The sequence below is a fragment of the Vulpes lagopus genome, chromosome 15 (genome assembly GCF_018345385.1).
Source record: "Vulpes lagopus strain Blue_001 chromosome 15, ASM1834538v1, whole genome shotgun sequence".
NCBI classification, from domain to species: Eukaryota; Metazoa; Chordata; class Mammalia; order Carnivora; family Canidae; genus Vulpes; species Vulpes lagopus.
Genome location: NC_054838.1, coordinates 26,604,211 through 26,629,848, shown reverse-complemented (window position 1 = coordinate 26,629,848; position 25,638 = coordinate 26,604,211). Strand labels below are relative to the sequence as shown.

The following is a 25,638-nucleotide window of genomic DNA, read 5'->3' as shown; positions in this document are numbered from 1 at the left end:
CTGTGAGGCTTCTTCCTGGCACACAACACAGAGCTTGCAGCCATACAAGTTCTGAGAGTCAGGGCCCTGCTGATGAGAAAGGCCACACTGAGGTTAGTGAGTATTGTGCGTGGAAAGCTTCCTTTCTCAGTTTTCCCTCTGCCCCACACACCCCAGGGGCCAGGCCAATGACGGTGCCATCTCTGAGACGCAGAACACCGCGGCCGAGGTCCAGGAGGCCACTGGCCAGCAGGGCTTCTCCCCTGAAGGAGGCGCTGCTTGGGGCTCAGCTCCCCATGGGGGAAGTTACGCTCTCCCAGTGACAGCGTCACAATGAAAAGAGAAGTTGGCCCAGTTTGATGCTCCGGAGGCCTTTAAAAGGTAGGATGAGAAACGCACAAAGGAAGCTGAGGAGGCTGACCCAAAGCCGTAAGAGGACACCAGGGACTTTGTGGCCAGGCCTGTGGTGCCAGGGTCAAAGGCTGAGAGAGGGCAGATGAGGACTGGCCGTGGCTGCTGGGTTTGGCAGCTTCGGCCCTGGGCCCCAGCCCAGCGCCAACCACCTCAACGTCCCCACTTGTAAAGCCCTCCCGAGGACTAGAGACGGTGAGGTGAAAAGCCTCCAGCCCAGGGCTGAGCTGCCAGCCCAGGCCCCGCCAGCCCCGCCAGCCCCGCCAGCAGCACGGCCAGCTCTCCACTGCAGGGAAGAGGGCCCCGTGAGGGAGGTGAGGGCCCAGGCCTCCGGTCCAGGGCTGGGGCAGGGAAAGGCAGGAAACGAACTGGACTCTGGCCCTGCTCAGAAGCAAACTTCATTCCCGGCCTGGTCCTCCCCAGCGGCAACCAGCACCCAGCCCCTCCATCTGTCCTTCTCCTTCTGAAGGCTGGCACTAAACCCGCTGAGCCACCCAGGCATCCCTTTTCCTTCTCCTTCTGGAGAATCCAGAAGATGGGCCCCACTGCCTGCCACACTGCCACTCTGCCGACACCTATACTGTGTACCCTCGATAGGGCCTGGGGCACCCGCTGAGGAGGTCAGGAGGGGTGGGGAGCAGGTTGGGGAGCTCTCTGCAAGGGGTGGCTCCAGTTCCAGCCCAGGACCAAACCCAGGTCGGCCTGCATCTGAGCCCAGATCCGGGACTCCGGTCTGAAGACACCCAAGGGCCCCCGAAACTGGCTGGAATAGCTGAGCCCATAGCCTGAGCCCATGGCCGTCCCCTGCATGTCCAGTGTACCGAGCCGTGGGGCCCTCAGGCCATCAGGCAGGACGTGCTGGGGCGCAGGTGGAAGAAGAAAACCTGGGACCCACAGGCGTAGACCCCATCCTGGGCCTTGGAGACCCTCTAGGAGCGTGAGCCAGGGCCTCCTCAGAGCGCCTAGTGGCTGATCCCAGGATGGGCCAAGATTTTACTTCTGCCACCAAGTGATCCCATCCCTTAACACCTGCCCTGCGTCAGCACCGCCACAATGGGGACCAGGACATGGTGGGGACCAGAAAATGGTGCATACGAATCCACAGTAGGTGACAGGGGCCAGGTTGCACTGGGGCGGCACCTTGCGTAGTCTTTGTCCTGGCCAGAACAGGTCATCCAGAGGAAAGGGATGGGGAACAGACTCTGGGTTACCCAGTTCTTAGTCAGAAACCTGGAAATCTTTGGCTTTTTTGCACCAATTTCCACTTCCAATCTATCACTAAGACATGTCCACTCTACCTGCTAAATATATAGGGGAAACTGCACTTTCTCTACAGCCATCCCCTCTTTACCTCACATATACCACAATTTGCAATTCTATGTGTGAATCACATCATGGCACTCAGGGCATGAGAAATGTGCATTTCTTTATTCTGATAAATCAAATTAAGTCTTGTTGGAATCTCCTCCTCTCATTGCCAGTGTTGGCAGGAACTCTAATATTAATCATTGACCAGGAGCCTCCCCCTGTGACTGGAGCTAGTCACAGTCCCAGGAGGCTCAGGCCATCCTGAGAAGAAGACACACAGGTTACCACTATAGCTGCCCTCAGCCCAAGCCAGGTGGGTGCTGGTGGCCCCGGGCCCCTACACCATGCTTGGCTGAGAGCTCCCCAAGCCTGCCCGGATTGAGTGATGTTCATGCCATTTCTCCAGGCACCCTTGTAGCACATCCTCAGAGACCCCACAGTCTAGCTCCCCATTCCCTGTCCTTTCTGCATATACCTACCCTATTCCACAAGTCACGTCCTCAGTGGGCTTAGGCCTGGTTCTTGGGGGGCATCTTACATTCCCACCAGCAATGTATGAGGGTTCCAGTTTCTCCACACATTCTTGTCAATACTTGCTATTTCCATTTTTTTAAATTATAGCACTGATTTCTTTGTTTATTCCAAATCTTCCATTTTTTTTCTTACACCCCCAATAGATATGTAATGACTATATATTGAGTGGATGTATAGGAATCCAGGAAACAGCAGGTTGGGGCAGGAGGATGGACTCCATTTGGTACCTGTTGAGTGGGAGACACCCTATGGGACAGTCAGAGAGGGGTGTCTAGGAGACTTCTGGATATAGTGGTCTCAGCCTTGGACATGGGTCTGGAATGAAGGCAGAGATGGGGACCTCATTGGAATTTGGGTCTCACCATCCCTGGGAAGGTATGTGAGGCCACAAGAGAGGGTGTGTTTACCCAGGCAGAGTGTGGGAAGTAAGAGGTGGAGGTTTCCAAACAGCAGCATTTAAGGGACAGGAGAGGAAGGAGACCCTGAGGGGAGCCTGCCATGGAGCAGCAGAGAGGTCAGAGGAGAACTAGAAAAGAATGTTGCCTTGGGAGCGTCAAGGAGGAAGGGGCCGACCGAATCACAGACCACCAGGGCCTCCCTACCATATGGATTAAGAAGCGTCCACTGAACAAAATGGGTAAAGTGTCAATACATGTTGAAGTTTTGTGATGGAAGTTCATTATACTATTTTCTCAACTTTCACATATGCTTGAAATTTTCCATATTTCCAACATATTTTTTTAAAGATTTTATTTCTTTATTCATGAGACACAGAGAGAGAGGAAGAGACAAAGGTCGGGGGAGAAACAGGCTCCCCACAAGGAGTGGATACCAGGACCCGGGATCACAACCTGAGCCAAAGGCGGATGTTCAACCACTGAGCCACCCAGGTGCCCCTCCAACATAATTTTTTAAAGTCCCCATAGCACTAGCAATAAAGAGATCCCTGGTGAACCTGACAATTGCAGAATCTTTGGACTGGAGCAGACAGGAACCCAATTCTGGGACATGAGGGAAGAAAAAGGAGAGAAAGAGTGCATTTTCACACGTGATGCACGACTCCCTGACACCCCAGTCAGTAATCACTGAGCACATACACCTCAAGTATTCTGAGAAAAAAGAGGATTGTGGGTGACAGTCATTAATTACTTTATAGTTGCTGGTGCCTCCCACACAGGGACCATGCTCAGTGAGGCCCAGCAATAAGCCAAGCACTCTTCCTCAAAAGGAAGAAAATTGCTCACCAAGGAGTATTTGCTCCTAAATCTCAGAGGCTCCACTGCGCTGCTTCCAGCAGGGTTGGCTGTGGGCTTGAACAGCACCCTCATTCACTGCAGACACCTGAATCCCTTCGGGGTCATCGGAGCTATTGGAAGAGCTGCCTGCCCTTCAGCCTAGACCACCCAGAAGCCTTCTCCTGCTCTGGGCTCCTCTCTAAGAGGCAGCTTACAGGCTACTCAGTAAATGCATCAGGGCAGCACACCAAAATGTAATACAGATTGCCTCCCACACATACAGAAGCCCACGTGTACTTTCTTAATACTCCTAGGGATGAAAGCACGATGCCAGGACACTTGGTCACACATTATTCTGGGTGTGTCTGTGAGGGATAAGATTAACAACTGAATCCATGGACTGAGCAAAGCAGACGGCCTTCCCAGTGTGGGTGGGCCTTGTCTAATCTGTTGAAGATCTGAATTAAACAAAAGGCTGAGCAAGGGAGAATTTGCTCTCTGCCTATCTTCAAGCTAGGACATTAGTCTTTTATTGCCTTCAGACTAGAACTTACGCCATCAGCTCACTTGCTTCTTAGGCCTTCAAACTTGGACTGGAATTGTATCATTAACTCTCCTGGATCTCTGGCTTGCCAACTACAGACTTGAGGCTTCTCAGCCTCCATAATTGTGTGAGCCAACTCCTTATAATAAATCTCTTTATATCCATATGTATCTACATACATTTATATCTATATCCATATCATGTATGTATATATCTTCTGTTGATTCTGTTTCTATGGAGAATCCAAACCACTGAGCACCCAGAAACTTCACTGGTGACAGGCCTCTGTGTTCTAATGGGATTTATCCCTCATTCTCAGTACATTTGTACCTTATCAATGCATCTAAAGTACCCGCTACTTTCCATTCCCCAAATCCTGGAACATGCAGTAATCAATACAGTAGACAAATAAGATGTCCTATAATTTGGGAGGATAATCAAAATTCCCGAAGATTAAATCATAGCAGAGAACCAGGAACTTGACAAGTTTCAAGACAAGATGAGAAAGCTATACTGCGGTCTCTGCCAAGAGAAAGAAAACCGCTTCTGGTGTTCTATATAGAGGAAGAGAGAAAAATTTTCAGATAAGTAAGTTTCACATCAAGTGACAAAAAATATGTACATTTAGTCCCAGAAAAACACACACACTCACACACCTTCTGGGTACCTGGGGTACTTCCTCTATTTTATTTTTTTTAAGATTATTTATTTATTTATTCATGAGAGACACAGAGAGGAAGAGACACAGGCAGAGGGTACCTGGGTGTCTGTCTGTTAAGCATCTGCCTTTGGCTCAGGTCATGATCCTGGGGTCCTGGGATCAAGCTCTGCATTGGGCTCCCTGCTCAGCTGGGAGACTGCTTCTCCCTCTCCCTCTGCTGCTCCCCCTGCTTGTGCTCTCTCTCAAATAAATAAACAAAATCTTTTAAAAAACAAAACCTACCCCTAGAATAGCAACTGCAACTGGAATCATCATCTGAGTAAGCCTGCGATGGCTCCCTGTCATTCTGAAACCTGTGCCTTCTGCAGAGGCCAAACCAGTGAGTTAAGGAGCACATGACAGACACCACCCCTGCCAATTTCAAGCCTCTGATGATGGCATGAGTTTCTATGATTTTCCTGGAGTTGAATCATTATTTCAGTCTATTGATTGGTAAGAAGGGAAAGTTCCAGTACTTGTCCCTTTCTACTATAATGGCCCTTATTCCATAGGCCTGGAGAGTCATGTGTGAATTCCACCTGTAAATTTCAATTTTACACCCTGAAACTAAGAAAATTATTTCAGGACAAGTCCAGAGTCTCACTGGGTGCAGCATGCCTGGACTTGGGTCTGAACTCCAATTACCACCTGATCCACTTGAGCCCCTACACAGTGGTTCTCTGTGTCTTCAGAAATGAGCATTAAATAGACTCAAGGTCTGCTAATCCCTGAAAAATCTGTGTATTTTCCCTTGACAGAGCACAGTTCTTGGGCAAAGGGCCCAGGAAAGATTTACAGTACGTGTCTGGGTGCCATTGAAGGGTTCGCTCTGAAGTGTACCGGCCCCTCTTCCATTCAAAGGGCTTTGGGGGAGAGAACTGAGGCTCTCTTTCATAGTGGCTCAAGCTGGGCTTCTACAGCCCAACCTGGAAGGGTCTGTTTATTGTCCTGTTGCTTCTGTTATACAGATGAAGGAGGACTTAGAGGCTGCCTGTTTGGTCCCTTTGGTTCTATCTGACCTTTGAGCAATTAGCCTCTGCTGAAGATATCTGTAAGTTAGACCATTCTGAGTACCGCCTGATGTCTGATATTCCAGAAGGCCAAGTGCTGCTCTATGTGCTCCACTCCCCCGGGACCCCAGCATTTCCACTTTAATTATGGAGCCCATTTCTATGGCAGCATCTTCCACCAGCATCCCTAGCCTGCAGGGAGCAAGTAGTGCATCACGTTTCAAAGACACTGCCCTCGGGATCCCTGGGTGGCGCAGCGGTTTGGCGCCTGCCTTTGGCCCAGGGCGCGATCCTGGAGACCCAGGATCAAGTCCCACATCAGGCTCCCGGTGCATGGAGCCTGCTTCTCCCTCTGCCTATGACTCTGCCTCTCTCTCTGTGACTATCATAAATAAATAAATAAATAAAAAAGTTAAAAAAAAACAAAACAAAACTATGAGCTAGGCAGTATTTCCTTCAACAGGATGTGAAGTACACAAATGATGATCCATATTTCTAATATGATGGTTAAGTGAAAATAGCAAATTATGAACTGATAAATATAGTCTGATACCATTTAAAAAAAAAAAAAAAAGACACTGCCCTCACTAATGGAGGTCCCTATGTCTTGGTAAAGGGAGTTTGCTACAGGCTCTGTAAGAGAAAGCCAGGAGTGTGGAACTTGGCTAGGGGGTATGGGAGTGGATCACACAGGGTAAACCCACCTCAACATTCCTCCCTCTCTTAGGCTTTGGGCTCCTTCCTCTATTTTATTTTTTTTAAGATTATTTATTTATTTATTCATGAGAGACACAGAGAGGCAGAGACACAGGCAGAGGGAGAAGCTGGTTCCCAATGGGGAGCCCGATACGGGACTCAATACCAAGACCCTGGGATCACGACCTGAGCTAATGGCGGATGCTCAACCACTGAGCCACCCAGGTGCCCCTCTTCCTCTATTTTAAAGCAAGAAATTCCTGGGATTTCAACAGCAATAAAGCACAGCTCCCGATTGAATCTAGAGTTCAATCAACTGCTAAGCCAACAATGAAAAGCACCCTTTGCTGCTCACACTGATGAGCACACTGAATCTAGATCTCAGGTAAATGTATCCTGTATTATAAACAAATTCAAGCCAATGAAATCGTTTCTCCCTCCATAGACTAGCACCCATAGAAAATGTTCCTACCTATGTTTTCCAGATTTTGTGCTGATGTAAATTAGCAAAGTCTTGTGGTTCTTTTGATGTGTATGCTTCCTCCTTCCAGATTTGACTCTGGAACTAGTCCCCTCTGGCAGGCAACCATTAAACTCCAGTTCTGGGACTGGAGACAATGGGAGTGGGACCTGAGAACTGCCTGCCCCTGGCTGGTAGATTGAAAACATGTCCATGCTATTTTGCTGCTCCTGCCATTGAGAAGTAGAGTCTATTCCTCATCCCTCGGATCTGGGTGTCCCTCACGACTGTGACCGACAGAGTGTGGAGGTGACGATGCAAGTTGCAGAGCTCAGGCCCCAGGGCCTTAGCTCCTGCCTCATCCTCTCAGAATCCTGAGGATGCTGGACCATAGGCCAGGGCTGTCAGGCTCCAATGCCTCTGCAGCTAAGCACTTGAGCACCCACTGGACCACTTCCTTGGAGTGAGCATCTATTAGGCACCTCCTCTGTACCAGGTATTGTGCTAGGTATAGGCTGCAGCAGGACATGGACAGACCAGGGCCTGCTCTCAAGGAGGTCTCAGCTGGGCTCCGTTTCCTCTCCCATAGGTGCAGGAAATGAGCACCATGCTGCAGGGACTGGGGTTAAGGTTACATAGAATCCCATCGGTGACTGTGGAATGTGGCACTCATCCCTGTCCACGACTTCTCTCCTCCACAGGAGACTTGGGTTTCCATATAGGCCAGGCCCTGCCATTGACCTGCTGGGTGGCCTTGGGCCCGCTACTTCACCTCTCTGAGCCAGTTTCTCATCTGTAACATGGGACAGTAGTAGCTACCCCTTAGGAAAGCTCTGCAGATTCAATGAGATCATACACAGCAAGGGCCAGGCACATGATCAACCCTCAGTAGAAAGTTAAACCCCATGTCCCCATATCTGAGCCACATCCAGGACCCTCACAATTCAGCAGTCCTATCTCTGCAACTTTAATGAGCAGCATGGTGGGAATAACAGGACCTCCCTCCAACAGCCCCCATTGGGAAGTTCCACACGGGATCTGGATGGGCCACTGGAGGCACTTGGCCTGGTGTCCGGCTCTGGTCCAACCTTGACCCATCTGCCTCTGCCACCTGCCCTGCCACCTCCTATACCAGCAACTCCACCCTTCACTGTGAAGTGGGAGCACAGACCTCTCACCACCACCCCTGCATGTGCCCAGATGACCTCAGGGCCCTTCTGTGTCATCTGGGTGGCCCCCACACCCAGGCCTGGTGTATTTTGCTCTGAGCTTTCACCTGGCAGGGCACTCCCTCCTGCTGAGGGAGCTGTCACAGGCTGAACTCCCGGCCCCGGAGTCCCGGGTGCTTGTCTAGTGTTCGTCTGCCTCGGAGCCATGCTTGTGTGATCAGGATGACTTCCCACCTAATTGGGCTACTGTGGGGAATAAGTGGGACAGCAGGACAGCACACATAGGTAGACTCTAAGCAGGCTACACACCTTATTAGAATCCGGCCAGTTCCTCTCCTGCCCTTCCTAGAAGCAATTACCGCTTAGCACCCTGGCTGTGCTGTGGGGCCTCGGGCATCCCGCCACTAACACAGGGATAATCCCTACCTAGGCAAGCTGCTAAAAGACTGGAATAAAATTATATATATCAAGTGACTGACATGGTGTTTGGCACAAACATGGTGTTAGAAGCAAAATGCAAAGGTAGTACCAGCTGATATTTAAATCATTATTCTGATTTAAAAAAAAAAAAGAAAATACCAACTCCCTCCTCAAGGCAACCCATCTCACCTCCTAGGAGCCTTCCTTATCTCCCCAAGGCAGTCATGGTTCCCTCCTCTGTACTCCCACAGCCTCCCTACCCTTCTAGCATAGCTGCTTCACTTACCCAGTGAATGTTTTTAGTTTCTTATGTGTGTATGATACTGAGTCCAGGTGCAGGACACACAGTGGTGAACAAGACGTGGTCCCTATTCTTGTGAGGCTTCCATTCTAATAGTGGAGACAGTGAGGAGTCCAAACATGGAAAATTTCACAGCATTAAGGAGTCAGAAGAATAAGAAAACAGTACAGAAATTGCAGCAGTGGAGGAGCTGCTTCTATTGGGTTATCAGGGAAGGCCTTGTTGAGCAAATGACATTCGGGCTGAGTTCTGGATGACAAAAAAGGCACCCTTGACAAAGAACCGCTTGCCAGACAGAAAGAACAAGTGCGAAGGCCCTGAGGCAGGAGAATAAGTGTGATAAGTCTGGAACAGAATGATCCAGGGGACCAGAACACTGGATGATGAGCACACTTGTCACTGTAAGTCTCCACCTCCAAATAAGCCCCTTGAGAGCAGAGCTAATTTATTGGGCCCACAGCACAGGACAGACCTGGAGTTCTGACAGCTGTGTTAAAATTCTGTTGTGGTACTAATAGGAGTGAGTCAGCTGGCCCTTCACAGCTACCTCTCTGTGTTGCCCAGCCAGGTAGGGGCTCCTTCCCTGGACCAACAATCCCAGAGCAAAGTTGTTAGAAGCCAGAGAGAGTGACCTGCCCAAGACCACATAGCCAACAAGCAGCAGATGGGGCTCAATCCAGTCTCCTCTGCTCCTCTGCCACAGGTCTCTGTCCTATGCATCCCACTCACCCTCACCCTCCCTAGCTATGGTATCAGGAGCCCCAAGGACGAGAGGGAACCAGTATGAGGACTGTCAGGTCCCTCTTCCTCTCCTGCTACAAACCCCAATAGAACCAGGATCCCATAAGCTCCTCCCTGCCAAAGCCCTGCCCAGTCAGGCACACCTGGCCCTGGGTATGGACGAGGTCAGCTTCAAGCAAAAAGCTAGGAGGCTGAAGACTAGATGGCCAAAGCTCAAGTCTGGAATGCCCTGGGCTCCAGGTCCAGCACGGTCATTCCAGCCCTGCAGCCACTGTCTTTCCAGAGCAGCCAGGGCCAAAACAATTCAAGTTGGCTGGGATAACTGGGCGCGCAGTTATTTGCCAGCATTTCAGGGCCTGACATGGGCCCCGGCTCAACAGAGCCCTTGTCCCCTGGGAAGAATGACACGGAATCTCTGAGCCAATCACCCTCCATGCTCCAACAAAACTTCACTGGAAAAGTTTTATTGAAAAAAAAAATTGTACAAATAAGTTCTTGGTTTGACAGCAACAAAGGCTCATTTTTCCCCTGCCCTCCCCACCTTTGAAAATCTACAAAAGGAAAAACAAAAGTTCAGCCCCATGATGCCTGACCACAGTCTGCCCACAAGCTATTTCCCGATCCCTCTCACTGGGACCAGGGCCATCATGGGGGTGCCTGTCCCAGGGGCTGCAGCACCTCATTTTATAGTTGAGGGGAGTTGGGAGAGGATTGGAATAGAGCTGGAGAGAGGGCTGAGGTGATGGTAGGGTCAGGGAGAGAGGGCCCCCATTCCACAGGGCTGGGCTGAACCCCCCCTAGTTTGATTCCATCTCACAGATGAGAAAGCATTTGGCTATAAATATGAACACTGAGGCAGGCTTAATCCCAGGACTCTGAGGGCAGGACGTGACTATTTAGCAGGTCCCACAGAATGCGGGGTGTCTGGGCTCAGCATCGTGGTATCTGGGGGCCCATGTCCAAGCAGAGTGAATTCTGGCTGGGAAGGTCTGCTCAGACACACAGGAAGCCTGCTCTGTTTCCCCACCCCACCCCATGGAACATCCAAGGCCAGTACCTCAGCTCCCCCCCCATAGCACCCATGTGTCTCAGGAGCCTTCGGCTGCTTCCTGCCATCCCGTGACCCTGGGGGGCCCTACAGCTCATCTCGCATCTTGTCACCCTTGGGCCGGACCAGGCGCCCAATGAATAGCAGGGAGCCACTCTGGGTGTCCCGAACCAGGAAGATGAAGGGGTGATCAGCATAGAAGAGCTTGGGGCTGCGCAGCTCCTCGCGCCCGTAGATGTCCTGGTCGAAGGGGTTGCCCTCCGTGTCCCACTCGAAGGCGGTGGCATGGAACACACTGGCCAGGTACAGGTCCTTCTTGCCTGACATGCGTGACAGGTCTGCCTTGTTCTTGTCAATGGCCTCCGTCAGACCCAGCCCAGCCAGGTGTTTCTGCAGGACCGGGGGGTGGGAGAGGTGCCAGGTGAGGCCACGATGGGCAAGGCTTCTAGACCCTCACCCTCTACCCACACCACCCATCATCTCCTACTCTGTCTGTCCCCCTCCCAGTCACCTTCTGTGTGCTAGACATGATGTGGGCACTTTGAACCACTGCTTCGTAGCTCTCATGACAACACTGCAAGAGCTTCTAAAAGCCACTTCACAAATGAGAAAACTGAGGCTTGCAGGAAAGGCAGCATTTATCCCTGGTCCTGCCGAGCAATCCTGATCAGTGCTTCTCAGAGTATGGATCGTGGGCAGCTAGTAGGGGTACCACCTGGGAGGTTCCAGGAAACACATTTCTTGACCCACACCTCCCAGAGCCACTAAATCACAATTTCGGAGGGTGGACCCGAGAACCTTCCTTAACAAAATCTCTGGGTAATTCTTGGCACACTCAAATTTAAGAAAGACTAATCTAAGGATAGCTCTGACTATATAACCCTGGGGCTTAAACCTGTCCAGAGTGACAGATGCCTGGGATTTGCTTCAAAATAATTTGATGGGGGAGCAACGGGTGTGTATAGATGAAGCCTTACTGGTCATGAGTTACTGATGGTTGCAGCTGGGGGATGGATACATGGGGGAGGGCTCACTATGCTGACCTATTTTAAATATACTTTTATGTATTCCCATAGTGAAAAATTAAAACCTACCCCCGCAAACACGCATCCCCCGCAACACACATTTTTCATGGCTCTGGAGAGCCTCCGGGAGCCAGCTCTTTCACACGTGAACTGTGCTTGCACCATGGCCTCACCCCTTAGCATGCCCCCTGGCTCTCTATCCAAGAGTCTACTGAACAACTGGCAAGTGCAACGGTGTGTCGATGGCCTACCTGCATCCCTATAGGATGCTTTCACCACCCCACCTTCCAGGAAGCCTTGCCTCCCTGGGGCTCAGCACCCCAGCCTCTCTCTGTTTCAATGTCTAGGCCTGTCTCTTGCCCCTGGCTCAGAGCTCTCCCAGGGCAGGGCCCAGGTCCCACCTCCTCCCTGACTCTCAGTGACGAAAACACAGCAGTGCAAGACTGCAGCCTGAGTCACCAGCAGCTGCAGTCTGGCTTCTGCAGAACAGCCCACCTCCCTGGCAGGGCCAAACACACACCTGACCTGTGGGCCTGAGGGTCAGGGGGTCCGGAGACCTGTGTTCCAGGCCCAGCTGGCTATTCCAGTCCCAATGACCCTCTACAAATCACACACTTTGCATCTCTCAACTTAAATGTATCCCTGTGACTGGTGTGTCCATTCAGGATTCCAGGAAGATGCAAGAAAAAAAAAAGGCGGGGCGGGGGGCAATGGAGTCTCATCACAGCAGGAGGAGCTGGGGAGGGCCTGGAGCGGGCCCAGGAAAGACATGGCCATGGCCCCTGCCTGGAAAGCTCAGCACGATCCACAGTACAGACTACGCAAGTGCCATTAGCCTGTGGTGTGCAGCTTATGCCCCATTTCACCTCAAGCTTTCTGTCCACAGCGTCAGCAGCGGGTCTTAATCAATTCTGTGAGGGAGAGGCTTGCCAAGGAACCATTTCTGGCACCCAAAGCAGGAATGAGATAAAAGCCTCCTCTTTTGAGCAGGTAAAAGTCTCTCCTGGCTGACTAAAAGGCCGCCCTGCATTTTCACCCTGAGGACTCACTACAGCTCCACTGCTTACTAACCAAAGGTACCTTGGCAAGTCATAACTTCTCTCCAAGCCACAGGCCACCACCATCCCCCCCCCCCCGCCCGCCCCAGGGTGGTCAGGAGGGGAAAACACTGTTGAGTGCATGGAGTCAGTCTCCAGCCATCCCTAGTGCCCCACTGCTGACAGCCACTGTTAGTCTTCCTGACGTGTGGGGGACAACCGTCCAGCTCGACCATTGTGTCACTGGGGCCACCTCAGATTCTCAGAGGCAACATGGCACAGAATCAGGATGTGGCCTGGTGCCAGACACCAGAGCTACCATCTGTGTGTGACTCTGGATAAGCTGTTCAGCCTTCCTAAGACTCAGTTTCCTCATCTCTAAGAAGCTTGATGGTCCTACCTAACGAAGCTAATTTGAGGATTAAAAGTTTCATATATAAAGTGCTCAGAAGAGGGTCTGGCACATGGCAGGCATCCAGGTGTATTTAGCTACTGAAGTCATCCTCATGTTCCCAAAGGGCAGGTCCCATGCCTCCTCCCCCAGCAGTGCCCAGTACTGCCTGGACACCCATAGAGGCCCAGGGCAGACCTGCTGAGCTGACGAATGCGTGCCCCAAACATCCATCTCCTCTAGGCCCTGCAGACCCCAAGGTGGGCCACCCCTCACCTGTAGGTCGTGGGTCACCTCCACCACACCCTTGGGCAGGGAGATGGCAACAGCCTTTTTCTGCATCTTCCCCATCCAGATCTTCAGCTGCTCCTTGGTCAGCAGCTTCTCAAGGCGCTCAAGGGGCTCCACATGGTGCGGCATGAGGATGATGAGGCTGGAGAGCTTGTGGGCCAGGGGCATCTCCACAATCTGCAGCTTCTCTTTCTCATCATCGTAGTAGTTGTAGAGGCCTGGGAGGGGAGCAGAGAGGGCACTGGGCATGCTGCTCTGGGGGCAGGCCAAGCCGCAAGCACCCGCATACCCCCACCTCGGCCCACAGCTCCCAGGGTGCCCACCTGTGCGGTGCATCATCGTGACACCCACGGTATAGGAACGGGTTACCATGAAGCCTCGGTTATCCACCATCTTGTGGTGGAACTTCTCGTCCCAGTGTGCTGTAGTGGAAGCAGAACACCAGGTCAGAAACAGGCCCCCACTTGGGACACAGACCTCCAACTGTACCCCCCTGGATTTCTCTCTGCCACAAGCCTTTGTTCCAGTCTTTGGGACTCAGCTGCAGCCCACCACCGCTCTGAGCATCCAGCCCACAGAGTACATGCTCCCCCACTTTGGGGGGCAGGGGTGCTCACCCCCAGACATGCTGCCTGAAGCTGTGGCTCTCTACGCTCAGGGCCTGGCTGGTTCCACACAACAGAGGAATGCCTTCAGAAGGAGGACCCTTTGGGGGCACCTGGGTGGCTCAGGCAGTTAAGTGGCTGCCTTCAGCTCAGGTCATAATCTCCAGGTCCTGGGATGGAGCCCCACATCAGACTTCCCTCTCAGCAGGGAGGTTGCTTCTCTCCCTCTGCCCCACCCCACCACTCGTTCTCTCTAATAAATAAATAAAATCTTAAAACAACAACAACAAAAAAGGAGGACCCTCAGCTCAGCCACCACCACGGCTGCCCTCTGCCCTGGCACCCATCAGGCATTCGGGCAACGCCCACTGAGCTGCATCCCCCACCCCGGCTGCTGAGAGCTCTGTGCCCTGCCGCCCCTCGCCTCCGGACTCACGCTTGAAGAACATGGCATTGACCAGCAGCGCGCCATCCGTGCGCTCCACGTCCTTGGTGACCTCGGGCAGCTTGCCGTCGGTGGTCTGCGCCGCCCACTCATTGATGGACTGCAGGGCGCTGCGCTTGTCGCGGAAGTTGATCTTGGAGTGCTCGCAGTTGTAGTGCTGCTTGCTGCTGCGCACGAAGTCCTCGGCGAAGCTGACGGAGCTGGGCCCGTACAGGCGGCTGCCCAGCTTCCACGTCACGTTGCGTGCAGTGCTGTTGCTGAGCGATCGCAGCAGCTCGCCCAGGCCCGCGTGCACCTCCTCGTCGCGCAGCTGCTCCGCGCTCAGCACGGCCTTGGCCTGGGATGCCGTGGTGGCCTTGCCCCCCAGCGACACGAGCCCCAGGGACGAGGCCACCACCACGGGTGACAGCAGGATGTTCTCCACCGCCTGGTCTTTGGCCATGGCCTGGTACAGGCTGAAGGCCAAGCCGGCGCTGCGCTCAGCCAGCGTGGCCGCTTTGGGGCTCAGCTTCTCGGCAGAGCCGGGGGCCGCTGCAGCCGCGGGCTTCTTCACCTCGGCCGCCAGGGCCACGGCCAGGAGGCAGCAGGTGTTGAGGAGCAGGAGGAAGCGCATGGCTGGGAGACGGATTGGAGGCACCACGGAGGACCTGTGAGGGCTGCAGAGAGGGTGGCCCTGAAGCCCTGGGTGTTCCTCCCCTACGACCATCCCCAGCCTTCTGGCAGCCACCAAGTCCCCTGCAGATCAGAGCCAGAGCTCTGGCCCTAACTCAAGGTTGCCCAGGTCAGAGGACTCACTCTGCTCACTCTCTGTGAGGCCTACCCTGATCCCGTTATCCAAAGCAGGATTTCTAGAAAGTCACCACCTCCACTCTACTGATTTCTTAAACTGAATAGACATTTAGTCTTATGCGTTCATTATGCATTTCTTTCCATCCCTAACTAGTCCATGACCTCCAAGAGGACAGGAAATCTAGCCAGCCTGGTTTCCCTCTGTATCTCCAGGGCTAAGCACACAATAGGCCTCAGGTGTTCCTGAATGAACAGAAACCAGGGCCACCTGGCCAGACATGAGTCCTCGGTTTGTATAAAGATTAGCTCTGATCTCATACCTCCCCCCACCCCCGCCCCCGGGTGGTTTCCAGTGGGAAAAAAGTGGCAGAGGGACTGAGGGTCTGCATGAAGCACAGGTGCCTAGGCAAAGGATGTCCTGTTGGGACAGGCTGAAGGCCTGCTCCTCCCCCCACGCCTTTCCTTCTGGCCTGGAATGTTAATGAGTCACTGGTTAGCTCACTCATTAAGTGGGGGAGCCCAGATGCTCCACTCTGCTGCCCCACAGGTGACCTTGAGTGTGTGTCCACTCCTCTCTCAGGGCCGGTCCCCATTTTCCCAGCTGTCTCGGCCTAGGTCTCCAAGCCCAAGGCCTGTGTCCTAGCAGGGACATGCCTGCCCAGCAGTCCCCGGTCCCTGGAGTGAAGGGGAAATCCCCAGGACAAAAGCTGAGCAGGGGTAGGTTTCCTGAGAGGAAGGATACTGCAGCTCAACGGAGCAATGACACCCTCTCCCCTTCACCAGAGGCTGGCCGGATGTTCACAGGAAGCTGGGTCCATCTCAGGGTCCATTCTGCCCTCCCATCTGACAGTCGCTGCCACCCAGGCTCTCTGCTCTAGGGCTTCAGGGTTGCCCTCAAGACCCTTCCCAAACCAGGGTAGCAGTGGCCCCTAAAACAAGCCTCCCTCCACTCACTCCCCTCACTGCCTTCCAGTCAGGACAGTCTCTCTGCATGGGGTGCTTCCTCCCTACTTTCAGGCAGAATGGAAGAGGAGGTGACAGGGCAAAGGGAAGGGATGGAAGGAACTCTGGTGGAGGCTGGGATCCTACTGCTCTGGCGGATCCCATCTCGTGGTCCTCAAGACAGACTGAAAAATCAAAATCCTGGTGCAGGACCCTCAGGACTTTGGCCTGCCTGCAGGAGCACTGGGTTTCTGGGAAGACTCCACTGCTACAGACAGCCTGTGAAGCTGGGCAGGGCCCCCTGCCTGGGGTGCCATCTCTTTGAAGGTGCAGTGTAAAGGAGAAGCAAAGGATGCATGGGGAAAGGGGTGGGGAGGACGCAGGGCACAAGAGAGACCTGTACCCTACCTAGAGTAGAGACCAGGGAGGTGATCTATCCCAGGGCTGCCTTCCTCCCAGCCCTAGCTCCTTCCCCACCAGGCCCGGGAGTCTCAAAAGCAGAATGACCATAGAATTATTGTACAACCAAGGACACCTGAGGACATGAAACAGGGGCACTGCTAATTGTTATGCCAAGATAACAAGCATATGGGCACTCCATTCAAAGACCACCTCTAGTTCATACGGCTGATGTCAGAGAACAGACCCCGGGCAGAGGCCACTTGCCCATTAGGACACAGTCAAGGAGCCCAGCTCACGGCCCTGCCACGTGGCAGACACCATCTTGACAGCCCCCACCCACAGCCAACCAGAACCTCAAAGGTCTGGGAGGGGCCTTCCAAGCAAGCTCCAAATGACTAGTTTGGGATTCCTCAGGCAGCCACACAGCTGCGCTCCTGCTCCTGCTCCTGCTCCCACTCCAGCTCTAGGTGACGTGGCAGGCTGGAAACTGAATTATCTCCATCCGCCGGCAGAGGGGGGCTTCCAGCCTGGGAAGCAGGAGGCCTGGGTTCAGGTCCCAGAGGGTGCCCTAGAGCCTCTCTGGCCTTGGCTTTGAGTCTGCACATGTGTCTCTGCAAGGAGGTGCAGGCAGATGTGTGGCTGTGGAGAAGGGCTGCCCTGCTAACCCAGCAGCAGTCACAGAGGAAGACAAGTCACGGCAAGCAAGCCAGCCTCCCACAGCCCAGCCCAGCCCAGCCCACATTGCCACAGAGAAATCCCGGCCCTGAGGCCACGGTTAGATAATTTACAGTCCCACAAAGGACACAATAAATATACGCGCAGGGAACTGAGGGCTGTGTCCACAGCCAGCCAGACTGAGTTTAGACTGGATTCTGGGTTTCTGGAAGTAAGAGGGAAGGGAAGCAAATCTAGGAGGGCCACCGGAGAGGATCTCAAACACTTGAGGGTGTCTAAAGTACCTTGAAACTGCCTCAGAGGGAGGTCAATGCCTGCCTTTTTCATTCTGAAAGAAAACAGAAGAATGAGGAGGGTGGGATTGGGCAGAGCTGGGGTGCTGGTGAGGTGGGGCCTGGAAGCCCCAATCCCCAAATGGGACCCAGCTACACTGTCCCTGGCACAAAGTAAGGCATAATCAGTCCCAGATCCACAGAGGCCTTGGAAGTTGTTCATCTCACGGTGGGGTCGGGGCAACTGAGGCCAGAGAGGGGCAGGGAGCCAACGCCACATCCCACAGAATCAGCAGGGGTCAAGCATCCTAGCGCAGGGCTCCTTCCTCCCAGGAGCACCCACAGAGCCCCTGAGGAAGCCTGGATGTGGTATCCCATTACACAGTGAGTTTAAGAAGCAAACAAAAAAAACACCTTCTGGGAATCCTGGTGACTAGAGACAAAAGGAGTGGATCCGGAGGCTCAGGAAGGGGGGATGGGCCGATGAACCCTCCGAGGACGGGAGGGTGTGGTACCGGCCAGAGACCGCCAGGGAACCAAGGCCTCCAGTTTTCCTCCAGCCTCCATCCGGGCCCTACAGCCCGGAGGGTCCTGCCCGAAACCGGGAAGAGGAGGAGCCGGGCCTCCCGGCCCTGCGGGAGGCGCTTTCCTTCTTCCTCCACTGCGGCCGCCCAGGAACGTCCCGCTGGGGGCAGGGAAGCCTGCCTGGCCTTGACGTCGGGGACTCACAGCCTCCGGGGCGGCTGCCGGCCCTGCCCTCCCGGGTGGGGGACCGGGCCCTGCCGAGGCCCTCGCCTCCTTCCTGAAGGGAGCGGGGGGGGGGGGGGGGGGACGGGCGCCGGCCACGCTCCTCTCCCGGCTGCCAGCCCCTGCACGTGCAGGCTGCTCATCCGAGGGGCCGCCGCAGGGGGCTCCGTCCTAACTGGGGCGCCCCCGCCCGGGAGCGCCACGGCCCCTCCCCCCCCTCCCCCCACCTCCCCCACAAGCCCCGCCGGCCCCGGGCCCCCAGCCCGCGGCCTCCTCCCGGCCGCCACCGCCCCGGCCCCAGGCTTCTGCGGGGCCTCCGGGCCCGACCCCGGCTGCCCGGCCCGGCTGCCCCACGGGCATCGCCGTCCCCCGCTCCCCTCCGGGCGCCCTCCGCCCTCCCCCGCCCTCCTCCGCCGGCCGCGCCCTCACCTGGGCCGGCGAGAGCCCCTCGCGCACCGCGGACGGATCCCACTCTCGCCGCTCCCGGCGCCCCAGCTCTATATATGGCGGTCCCCTCCTCCCGCCCGTCCCGAGAAACTTCTGGAAAGTTGGAAAAGCTTCCGGAGGGCGCCCCAGCTCCGCCAAAAAAAGCCAAAGACCTCCCCCAGACCGCCCCGGCTCCCGCCCCTCCCCCTGCGGGCTCTCGCCCGGCCCCTGGGTCCTACTGCCCCCCACATCGGGCGGGGCGCGGGGCGCGGGGCGCGGGGACCCCCACAGCGGGCGGGCGGGCGGGCGGGGCCGGGCGCGGGGGCCTGCGGGGCCTGCTCGGCGCGCGGGCCCTTCGGCTCGGCTGGCCCTGCGGGGGCTCCCGACCTTCGAGGGCCTGGAGATGGGGGCGGCGGGGGGCGGCGGAGCTGGAAGGGACCCCGGAGAGGAGCGCCCCGCGCCAAGCCTGCTGACCCCGGACGGCACAGCGCGCAGCAGCACGGCCCCCGGCGGGGGCTCTGCCCCGAGGAGATCCACTCTCCGGTGTTAGAGCAGAAGCTTAACTGGTTCCCCGGCACGCCCCCTCCTCAATCAGGGCCCGTCTCCTGGGTCTTGGGGAGGTGGCGAGAAATTGAGAGGCGGCCTGTTTCTCCATCCGCAGCTTATCCTGAACACCTCGACCTCAGTGACTGCCCTAAGGGGAGAAGGGATCCTACCGAGCCCAATACCAGACCCTAACTCTGGAGAGTCCTGGGATCCCCGTGGTCCGTCTGGGTCTGGAAGGGTGCACAGGAAGGAGAGCCCTGGGGGTCCACTAAGCAATACGCTGTATGATCCTCAGCAAGTCACTTTTCCTTTGCTGGGCCACAGTTCCTTCTTTGGGTGTGAATGTGGTGCTGTCATTCCTTGCTTCTTTTCCATCGGTCCCTCTCCCTCTCTCTTTGGTTATCCCCGCCCCCTCCCTGTCTGGGCCCCCTCCCAGGGTTCCAGGGCTCACTATCAACCCCTCTCACCCCACCCACCCATGACTGATAGTCCCTTGAGCTCTGAGCTAAACTGGACATTCAGGTCTCTTCTAAGTGCTAAAGACAGGGCTGAGAACAGGACAAAGTCCTTGCCCTCAGGATATACCGTATAAGGAGGAAATGTGCGTGTTAGTAGGGAACTCCAAAAGGCAGATTATTTAGAACTTTCCCCTACCTCCCACAAGTCTTCTAATAGTGAAATGATGGATAACAGATGGGCACAGTATGAAGAGGAAGGGACAGGGTAGAGAGACACTTTATTCCCTCCTTCAGTGGATCACTAATAGGCTGTGCTAAGTGGCTTCCTTCTTCGGGATGCATCCTTGAATCTTGGGAAGCAAATGCATCCCAGAACCCAGTGGATGAATCATCTGGGTCCCTTGAAGCAGGGGTTGGGGGAGGGCCCTTTCTGGTGGTGACTAACCCTGAAGTCTGGGTTTGTCTGCTTCAGAGTTTGATTACAAGGACTGTGGGAAATCTTAGATTCCAAGAGCTTCAGGCTCTTTGAATCAGGGTCGAAGAGTCGGAGAGGACTTGAATCTGAAAGCAACCATCAGAGAAGGTGATTTCTTACTTGAATCCCTGTGGCATCTTTGAACCCATCTAGAGAATCTCAAGGTGTTAAATCTCAGAATCAGAGACTCGTAGAAGAAAAGAAGCAGGCATCTCAGAGGGCACGGCTTTCTGTGTACGGGCCCCTCTCTGCAGTATCCCAACGGCAAGTGCACAGCATCTCTTAGAGCAGGGGGTTCAAATCCCACAGAGGCAGCCCAGGATTCTCTCTTAGGACAGGTCTGATCATTAACGAAATCCTCCCCAGAGTGGTGTCCATCTCTTTGGAGTGGCTGTCCTGGTTTTCATGTGCTTCCTCCTGCCTCAACTGTGGTATTGCTGTTAAAGATAAGTCCTTGCTATGCAAGGAAACAACCTGGGTCACAGGCCACACTCCACCCACTCCCCCATCCCCACTCCCAGCTCAGTCCTCACGTGGTAATCATCCCCTGAACTAATCCATCAAAATTTGTGGAATAAAGGAAAGGTCTTGGTTTCCAATCAGTCCAGATGTCAAAATCCCACAGAGATTTCCTTTCTTCCAAGCTGTTCATCTCTTAGCTCTCTGAGGCCTCACAAACACTTTAGGGGTAGGCTGAGTGCTGACTCTCCCTGCCTGCGCTGAGTGAGAAGGGTAAACCACGGCTCCTGCTGCTAGATAAACCTGGAATCCTAGAAGGTCAGAGTAGAAAGAATTGATGCCCTTCATTTGCAGAGAGAGAAACTGAGGCCTAAGGTGAAGGCGAGGTCTGAAGACCCTCTGCCAGCCTCTCCAGATGGCTACTGTAGTTCAAACTGCTTTGGAAGCCTCCCCTGTGACATTATGTCTTGTCATCATCCTATATTGTCACTGAGTGTCACTGGAGACTTCTCACTAGTACTCTCTGGTACCCAGCACAGGGCATGCCCAGAAGAGGAACTTGGTAAGTGATCAGCGAGTGAGTGGTGGGAAGTGGCTGCCTGAGTCTGTGGGGCTCCGCCTCCCTGAGGAGAGACAACGGGCTCCTTTAAATTTCCGAGATCAGCAAAAAAATGTCAAGAGCCTTTGCCACATTATTCTTAGCTCTGAGCCCAGCCCAGGCCGGCCTGTGGCCCTTCCCCCACCCTCCCAGGCTGCACATTCTGGAAAAAGCACTCTTTTCAAAGAGGGAGGAAAGACAAAATTGCAGAGAGACTGTACAGCATTTCGGGGCTGGAATCCTCCAGCGCCTTGGCTCCCTGCAGGAGCTGTGCCCACCCTCCACCCTCATCCCAGTCCAGAGAGGTGTGTAACGTTGCCCAAAGTCCCACAGCAAGTCTGAAGTAGAGCCGGAGCCACCTTTGCCCCAAACCATCTTCTCATAGACCCAGCCAGATAGGCAGACCCAGTTTCGGGAGCTTGCCCTGGCGCCAGTGGCTGGATTCTTGCAATCCTTGCCCTATAGGATCCTCGGACAAAAACTAACCTGTGACTTAAGTGCTCAGCATGCTCATATTGAATATTTTCAGAGTAAGTAAGAATGTTACCATTTTATTTTAAGTGGGCTCCACACCCAGCATGGAGCCCAACACAGGGTTTGAACTCAAGATCCTGAGACCAAGACCTGAGCTGAGATCAAGAGTGGGACACTTAACCCACGAAGCCACCCAGGCACCCTAGAATGTCATCATTTTAACCCTGAGGAAACTGAAGCTCAGGGAGGCTCAGTGGAGTATTTAAGGGCCTACAGTGAGCTGCATTCGGTACTGGGCTTTGAACTAGGTCGGTTTGTCCAAGGAAAGGCAGGGAAAGAGAAGGACAGAGAAATGGCATTTATGGGTCACTTTACAATGGTTGGCCTTGCTGGGCACCTAAACAGTATCTCACTCTTAATTATAGGATGCTAATTGGAAGGAAGCGGAACCCTCTGCTCCTTTTTACACGGGATAAAACAGGCCAAGAGAGGTGCCGATAACCAGTCCCTGCTGGCCCCTCTTCCTCGGGGAGCCAGGGCTACCACAGGCAGTTCTTTGAGATGCTGTCCAGAAGCCAAGAATATGCTCACAGCCCAAAGCATGAGTCAGGGAAACGCAATTTCTGCAATCTCTGATTTCTCTGTGGAGTGGGGCCTTCTGACTGAAAGGGCAGCCCTGCAAGCTGCCACGTCGGAGGATGGGAGGCCCAAGTGGGGCTGGGGGTGGGCGGGCGCATGATCTCTCCCCTCCTCCTCCCGGAGCCGGCCGCCCCACCCCCACCGCCACACCTCCGCAGTCCCTGTTAGGAGGGAGGTCACAAGGGAAATCCAGTGCCTTCACTCACACGCCTGACACAACACCCAGGAGACACACGCCCACTGCCACATGACACTGCGGATGCATCCGCTGCAGCCCGTGCAATCCACGCACACACGCGTCTGCGTGTTCTCTAGCAACACAAATGCGCCGCATGCAGCACACTTGCCTCATAGGAACCCGTGTACAGGCACAGACTCCAGGGGACAGGGGAAGGGGTATAGCCAGGAAGTCTGTGGGATTCCACTCTCCTCTCTTCACCCTTTATTAGCTGTGAAGCACTGGGGAAGTCACTTCCCTCTCTGTTTCCATTTGTAAAATGAGAAGGTGTGACTCCTCCTTGCGCCCCACTCCCTGCCTTCACCTCAGATCCTGCAGGCCTGGGGCGCCTGGGTGGCTCAGTCCGTTAAGCGGTTAAGCATCAGCCTTCTGCTGGCCCTCAGCCCTCAGCCCTCAGTTCAGGCATGATAGGGTCCTGGCGATGGAGCCCCACGTCAGGATCCCTGCTCAGCGCAGGCGCCTGCTTTTCCCTCTCCTCCCCAACCCCACCTCTCCTTCTCTCTCTTGCTCATTTTCTCTCAAATAAATAAATAAAATCTTACCAAAACAAAACAAAAACAACCCTGCAGACCTTTCTTGAGTATCTACCATGTGTAGGTGCCCCAAACTCTACGAGGCTAGGATGTAAGTCCAATTGGGAAATGGAATGAGCCCGGTGCAGAACACAGGGTCAGGACAGCTGAGCCCAGCCCACAGCCCCCTTCATCGTCCTAGCTCTTCTGTGGCTCCCAGTGGTCCTAGGAGAAAGTCCAAGTGCTTCTGCTGCCCTCATCACCTTGCGTCAGGCTTCCCAGTTTGCAGATTAAGGTCCTTGGTGGCCCTGGGCAGAAGTGTCCTGCCTTCTTAGGGTCAGAGCAAGGGAGGTTGCTCTTAAGAAAGCTAGCTTTGGGCTGCCTGGGTGGCTCAGCGGTTGAGCATCTGCCTTCGGCCCAGGGAGTGATCCTGGGGTCCTGGGATTGAGTCCCGTGTCAGGCTCCCTGCATGGAGCCTGCTTCTCCTTCTGCCTGTGTCTCTGCCTCTCTCTGTGTGTCTTTCATGAATAAATAAATAAAATCTTTTTAAAAAAGAAAAGAAAGCTCAGCTTTAGGGAGTAGGGGAGCACATTGTATTTTGGGTGGATTGGTAGCTTCCTCCTCCTCCCAGCCTCCTCCTCCCAGGGCTTCCAGGCAGCCCCATGGAAGCTCCAGCTGCCTGCAAGCCCAGGCCAAGAGGGCTGGTAGGATGGTAGATGCTTGTTAAACACCGTCTGGCCCTTCCCCTGCTGCCTCTCCCACCCCCTTGCCCAGCGCCCAGCTCTTTCCCTCTCCCCTAGGTGACACTCATAGCTCTAATAATAGTGATGCCCAGCTCAGCCACAGGGCTTCCCTCCCTGTCTTACCATCTATGACACTCAGAGAAGGGACCCCTGACTCCTGACCATCCCACCACCCCCCAGCCCTAATCTGCTTCCCCCAGTGCAGCCTTCCCCAGTGTTTCAAGTACAAGAAGCCCTGGCTTGGAGGTCTGCTATATTTTAGCCTTGTGCCCATGATCTAGGGCACTCCTCTGTAAACTAGGAATTATAATCTCAAAGATAACAAGAAGCACAGATGAAACAAGGAATTGGAGAGCACTTTGAGAACTCCAAATGAGGTTATGCTCCGCTTGCTTCTTCATCACCTGGTCCAGTCCTACCTGGACACTCCTGCTCTGTCCTCTGAGCTGTCCTGTCAGTTCCACTCACACCTGGCTTTGCATATACACATGAGGATCCCAAAGGGCTGTGAGTGTCATGTGACTTCCCTGGGGAGGCACAGGGAAAGGATGGCAGCCTGGAGAAGGGGAAAGAACCCAGCCTGGGAGTCGGGAAGTCTGGGTGCCCCTACTCATTGGGTGACCTTGGAAAGTCACTGCACCTCCCTCTGCCTCAGTTTTCTCATCTGTCACATAGGAAATGAGCAAGATCTAGAAGGATCTGAGGGATTTCATTTTAAACAGGAAGAAGTGTTCTGGTAGGAGAAGAAATTGGCACCCCTTTCCAGAAGGCAGTTTGCACTGGGAGCTTTAAAGACGAGTTACTGAATAATTCCCTGCAACACTATTTGTAATAGCAAAAACTGAAAACAACTCCTCTATTGATAGGAGATGGGAACCGAGAAGCTGGGAAAAAAGAAAAAGTAGGAAGTTCTTTATGTCCTAATACTGATATGGAAGGGCGAAGTGAAGGAGAATGTGTAGGGTAATTGCTTCTATTCAGATCCTCACAGAGCATCCCTGCAGGTGGGTGAGAAGCTTGTAACCTTCCTCCCTGCTGGGAAAGGACTGGAAGGGAGGGAGAAAGAGAGGGGTGAGACTTATTTTTAGACTACAGCTGACCCAGAACAGTTTGGGTTTCAACTGTGGGTCTGCTTATATGCAGGATTTTTAGATAAATCCTGTATAATATATAAATGTATTTTTCTTCCTTATGATTTTCTTAAAAACATTTTCTTTCCTCTAGCTTACTCTATTGTAAGAATACAGTACATAATACATATAAAATACAAAATATGTGTTAACTGATTCTATGGTATGAGTAAGGCTTCTGATCAATAGCAGGCTATTAGTAGTTAAGTTCTGAGGGAGTCAAAAGTTATATGTGGATTTTTTTTTACTGTGTAGGGGGTCAGCACCCCTAAACCCTGTGTTGTTCAAAGGCCAACTGAATATGAATGTATTATCTATTTATGCATTTAAATTTTTAAAAATTATTTGTGTTCTTTTTGAAAAAAAATCAGTTTTTTGGAATTTAGCCTAAGGAAAATATTTTTGAAAATATGAGCCTAGGTACATGAACAAGGATGCTTATTACAGCCTCATTTGTAAGGGCTGAAAATCAGAGACAAGGTCAGTATGGGATGGACTCTTGGCAGCCATCATAAAGGGGGAAGCTGTTTTAATCCTCAAGCAGAGAAGGACAGCTCAATGGATTTGGTGGACAAAAAATAGAGCAGCTTATAAAACAGCATGTTTATGAGAACTCTCTGTGCAGAGGCACCAGATGTGTGGAAGCATGTGTACATCTCACCAAGAAGTCCACTCTTGGTATTAGATGATTTCCACTTAATTTTTAAAACATTTCTGGTGTTGAAGTTATTTTATTTGCTTTTTTTAAATTTTTAAATATTTT

At 53.6% G+C, this 25,638-nt stretch overlaps 1 protein-coding gene across 2 annotated transcripts; it reads right to left on the bottom strand.

The window, feature by feature from the left end:
* Positions 1-9,956: 9,956 nt before the first annotated feature.
* On the bottom strand, positions 9,957-18,743 carry SERPINH1 (serpin family H member 1). 2 transcript variants are annotated; one of them, XM_041730330.1, is made up of 6 exons: positions 18,607-18,718; positions 17,443-17,486; positions 14,342-15,006; positions 13,624-13,722; positions 13,286-13,518; positions 9,957-10,946 (listed from the first exon to the last, which is right to left on the bottom strand). In XM_041730330.1, the coding sequence occupies exons 3-6, from the start codon at positions 14,961-14,963 to the stop codon at positions 10,644-10,646; spliced, it is 1,257 nt and encodes a 418-aa protein (XP_041586264.1). In that variant the 5' UTR covers positions 14,964-15,006; positions 17,443-17,486; positions 18,607-18,718; the 3' UTR covers positions 9,957-10,643. The 2 variants fall into 2 exon arrangements, with proteins under 2 accessions (XP_041586264.1, XP_041586263.1); XM_041730329.1 differs by lacking the exon at positions 17,443-17,486 and having other exon boundaries at positions 18,607-18,743.
* Positions 18,744-25,638: the final 6,895 nt, after the last annotated feature.

What these genes read in the sequence shown, in the direction of transcription:
- SERPINH1 (XM_041730329.1), bottom strand. Translation starts at nt 14,963, where the DNA reads ATGCGCTTCCTCCTGCTCCTCAACACCTGCTGCCTCCTGGCCGTGGCC. An exon ending in CAATGCCATGTTCTTCAAGC is followed by an intron (nt 13,723 to 14,341) that starts GTGAGTCCGGAG and finishes CTTCCACTACAG; the next exon opens with CACACTGGGACGAGAAGTTC. An exon ending in CACGATGATGCACCGCACAG is followed by an intron (nt 13,519 to 13,623) that starts GTGGGCACCCTG and finishes CTCCCCTCCCAG; the next exon opens with GCCTCTACAACTACTACGAT.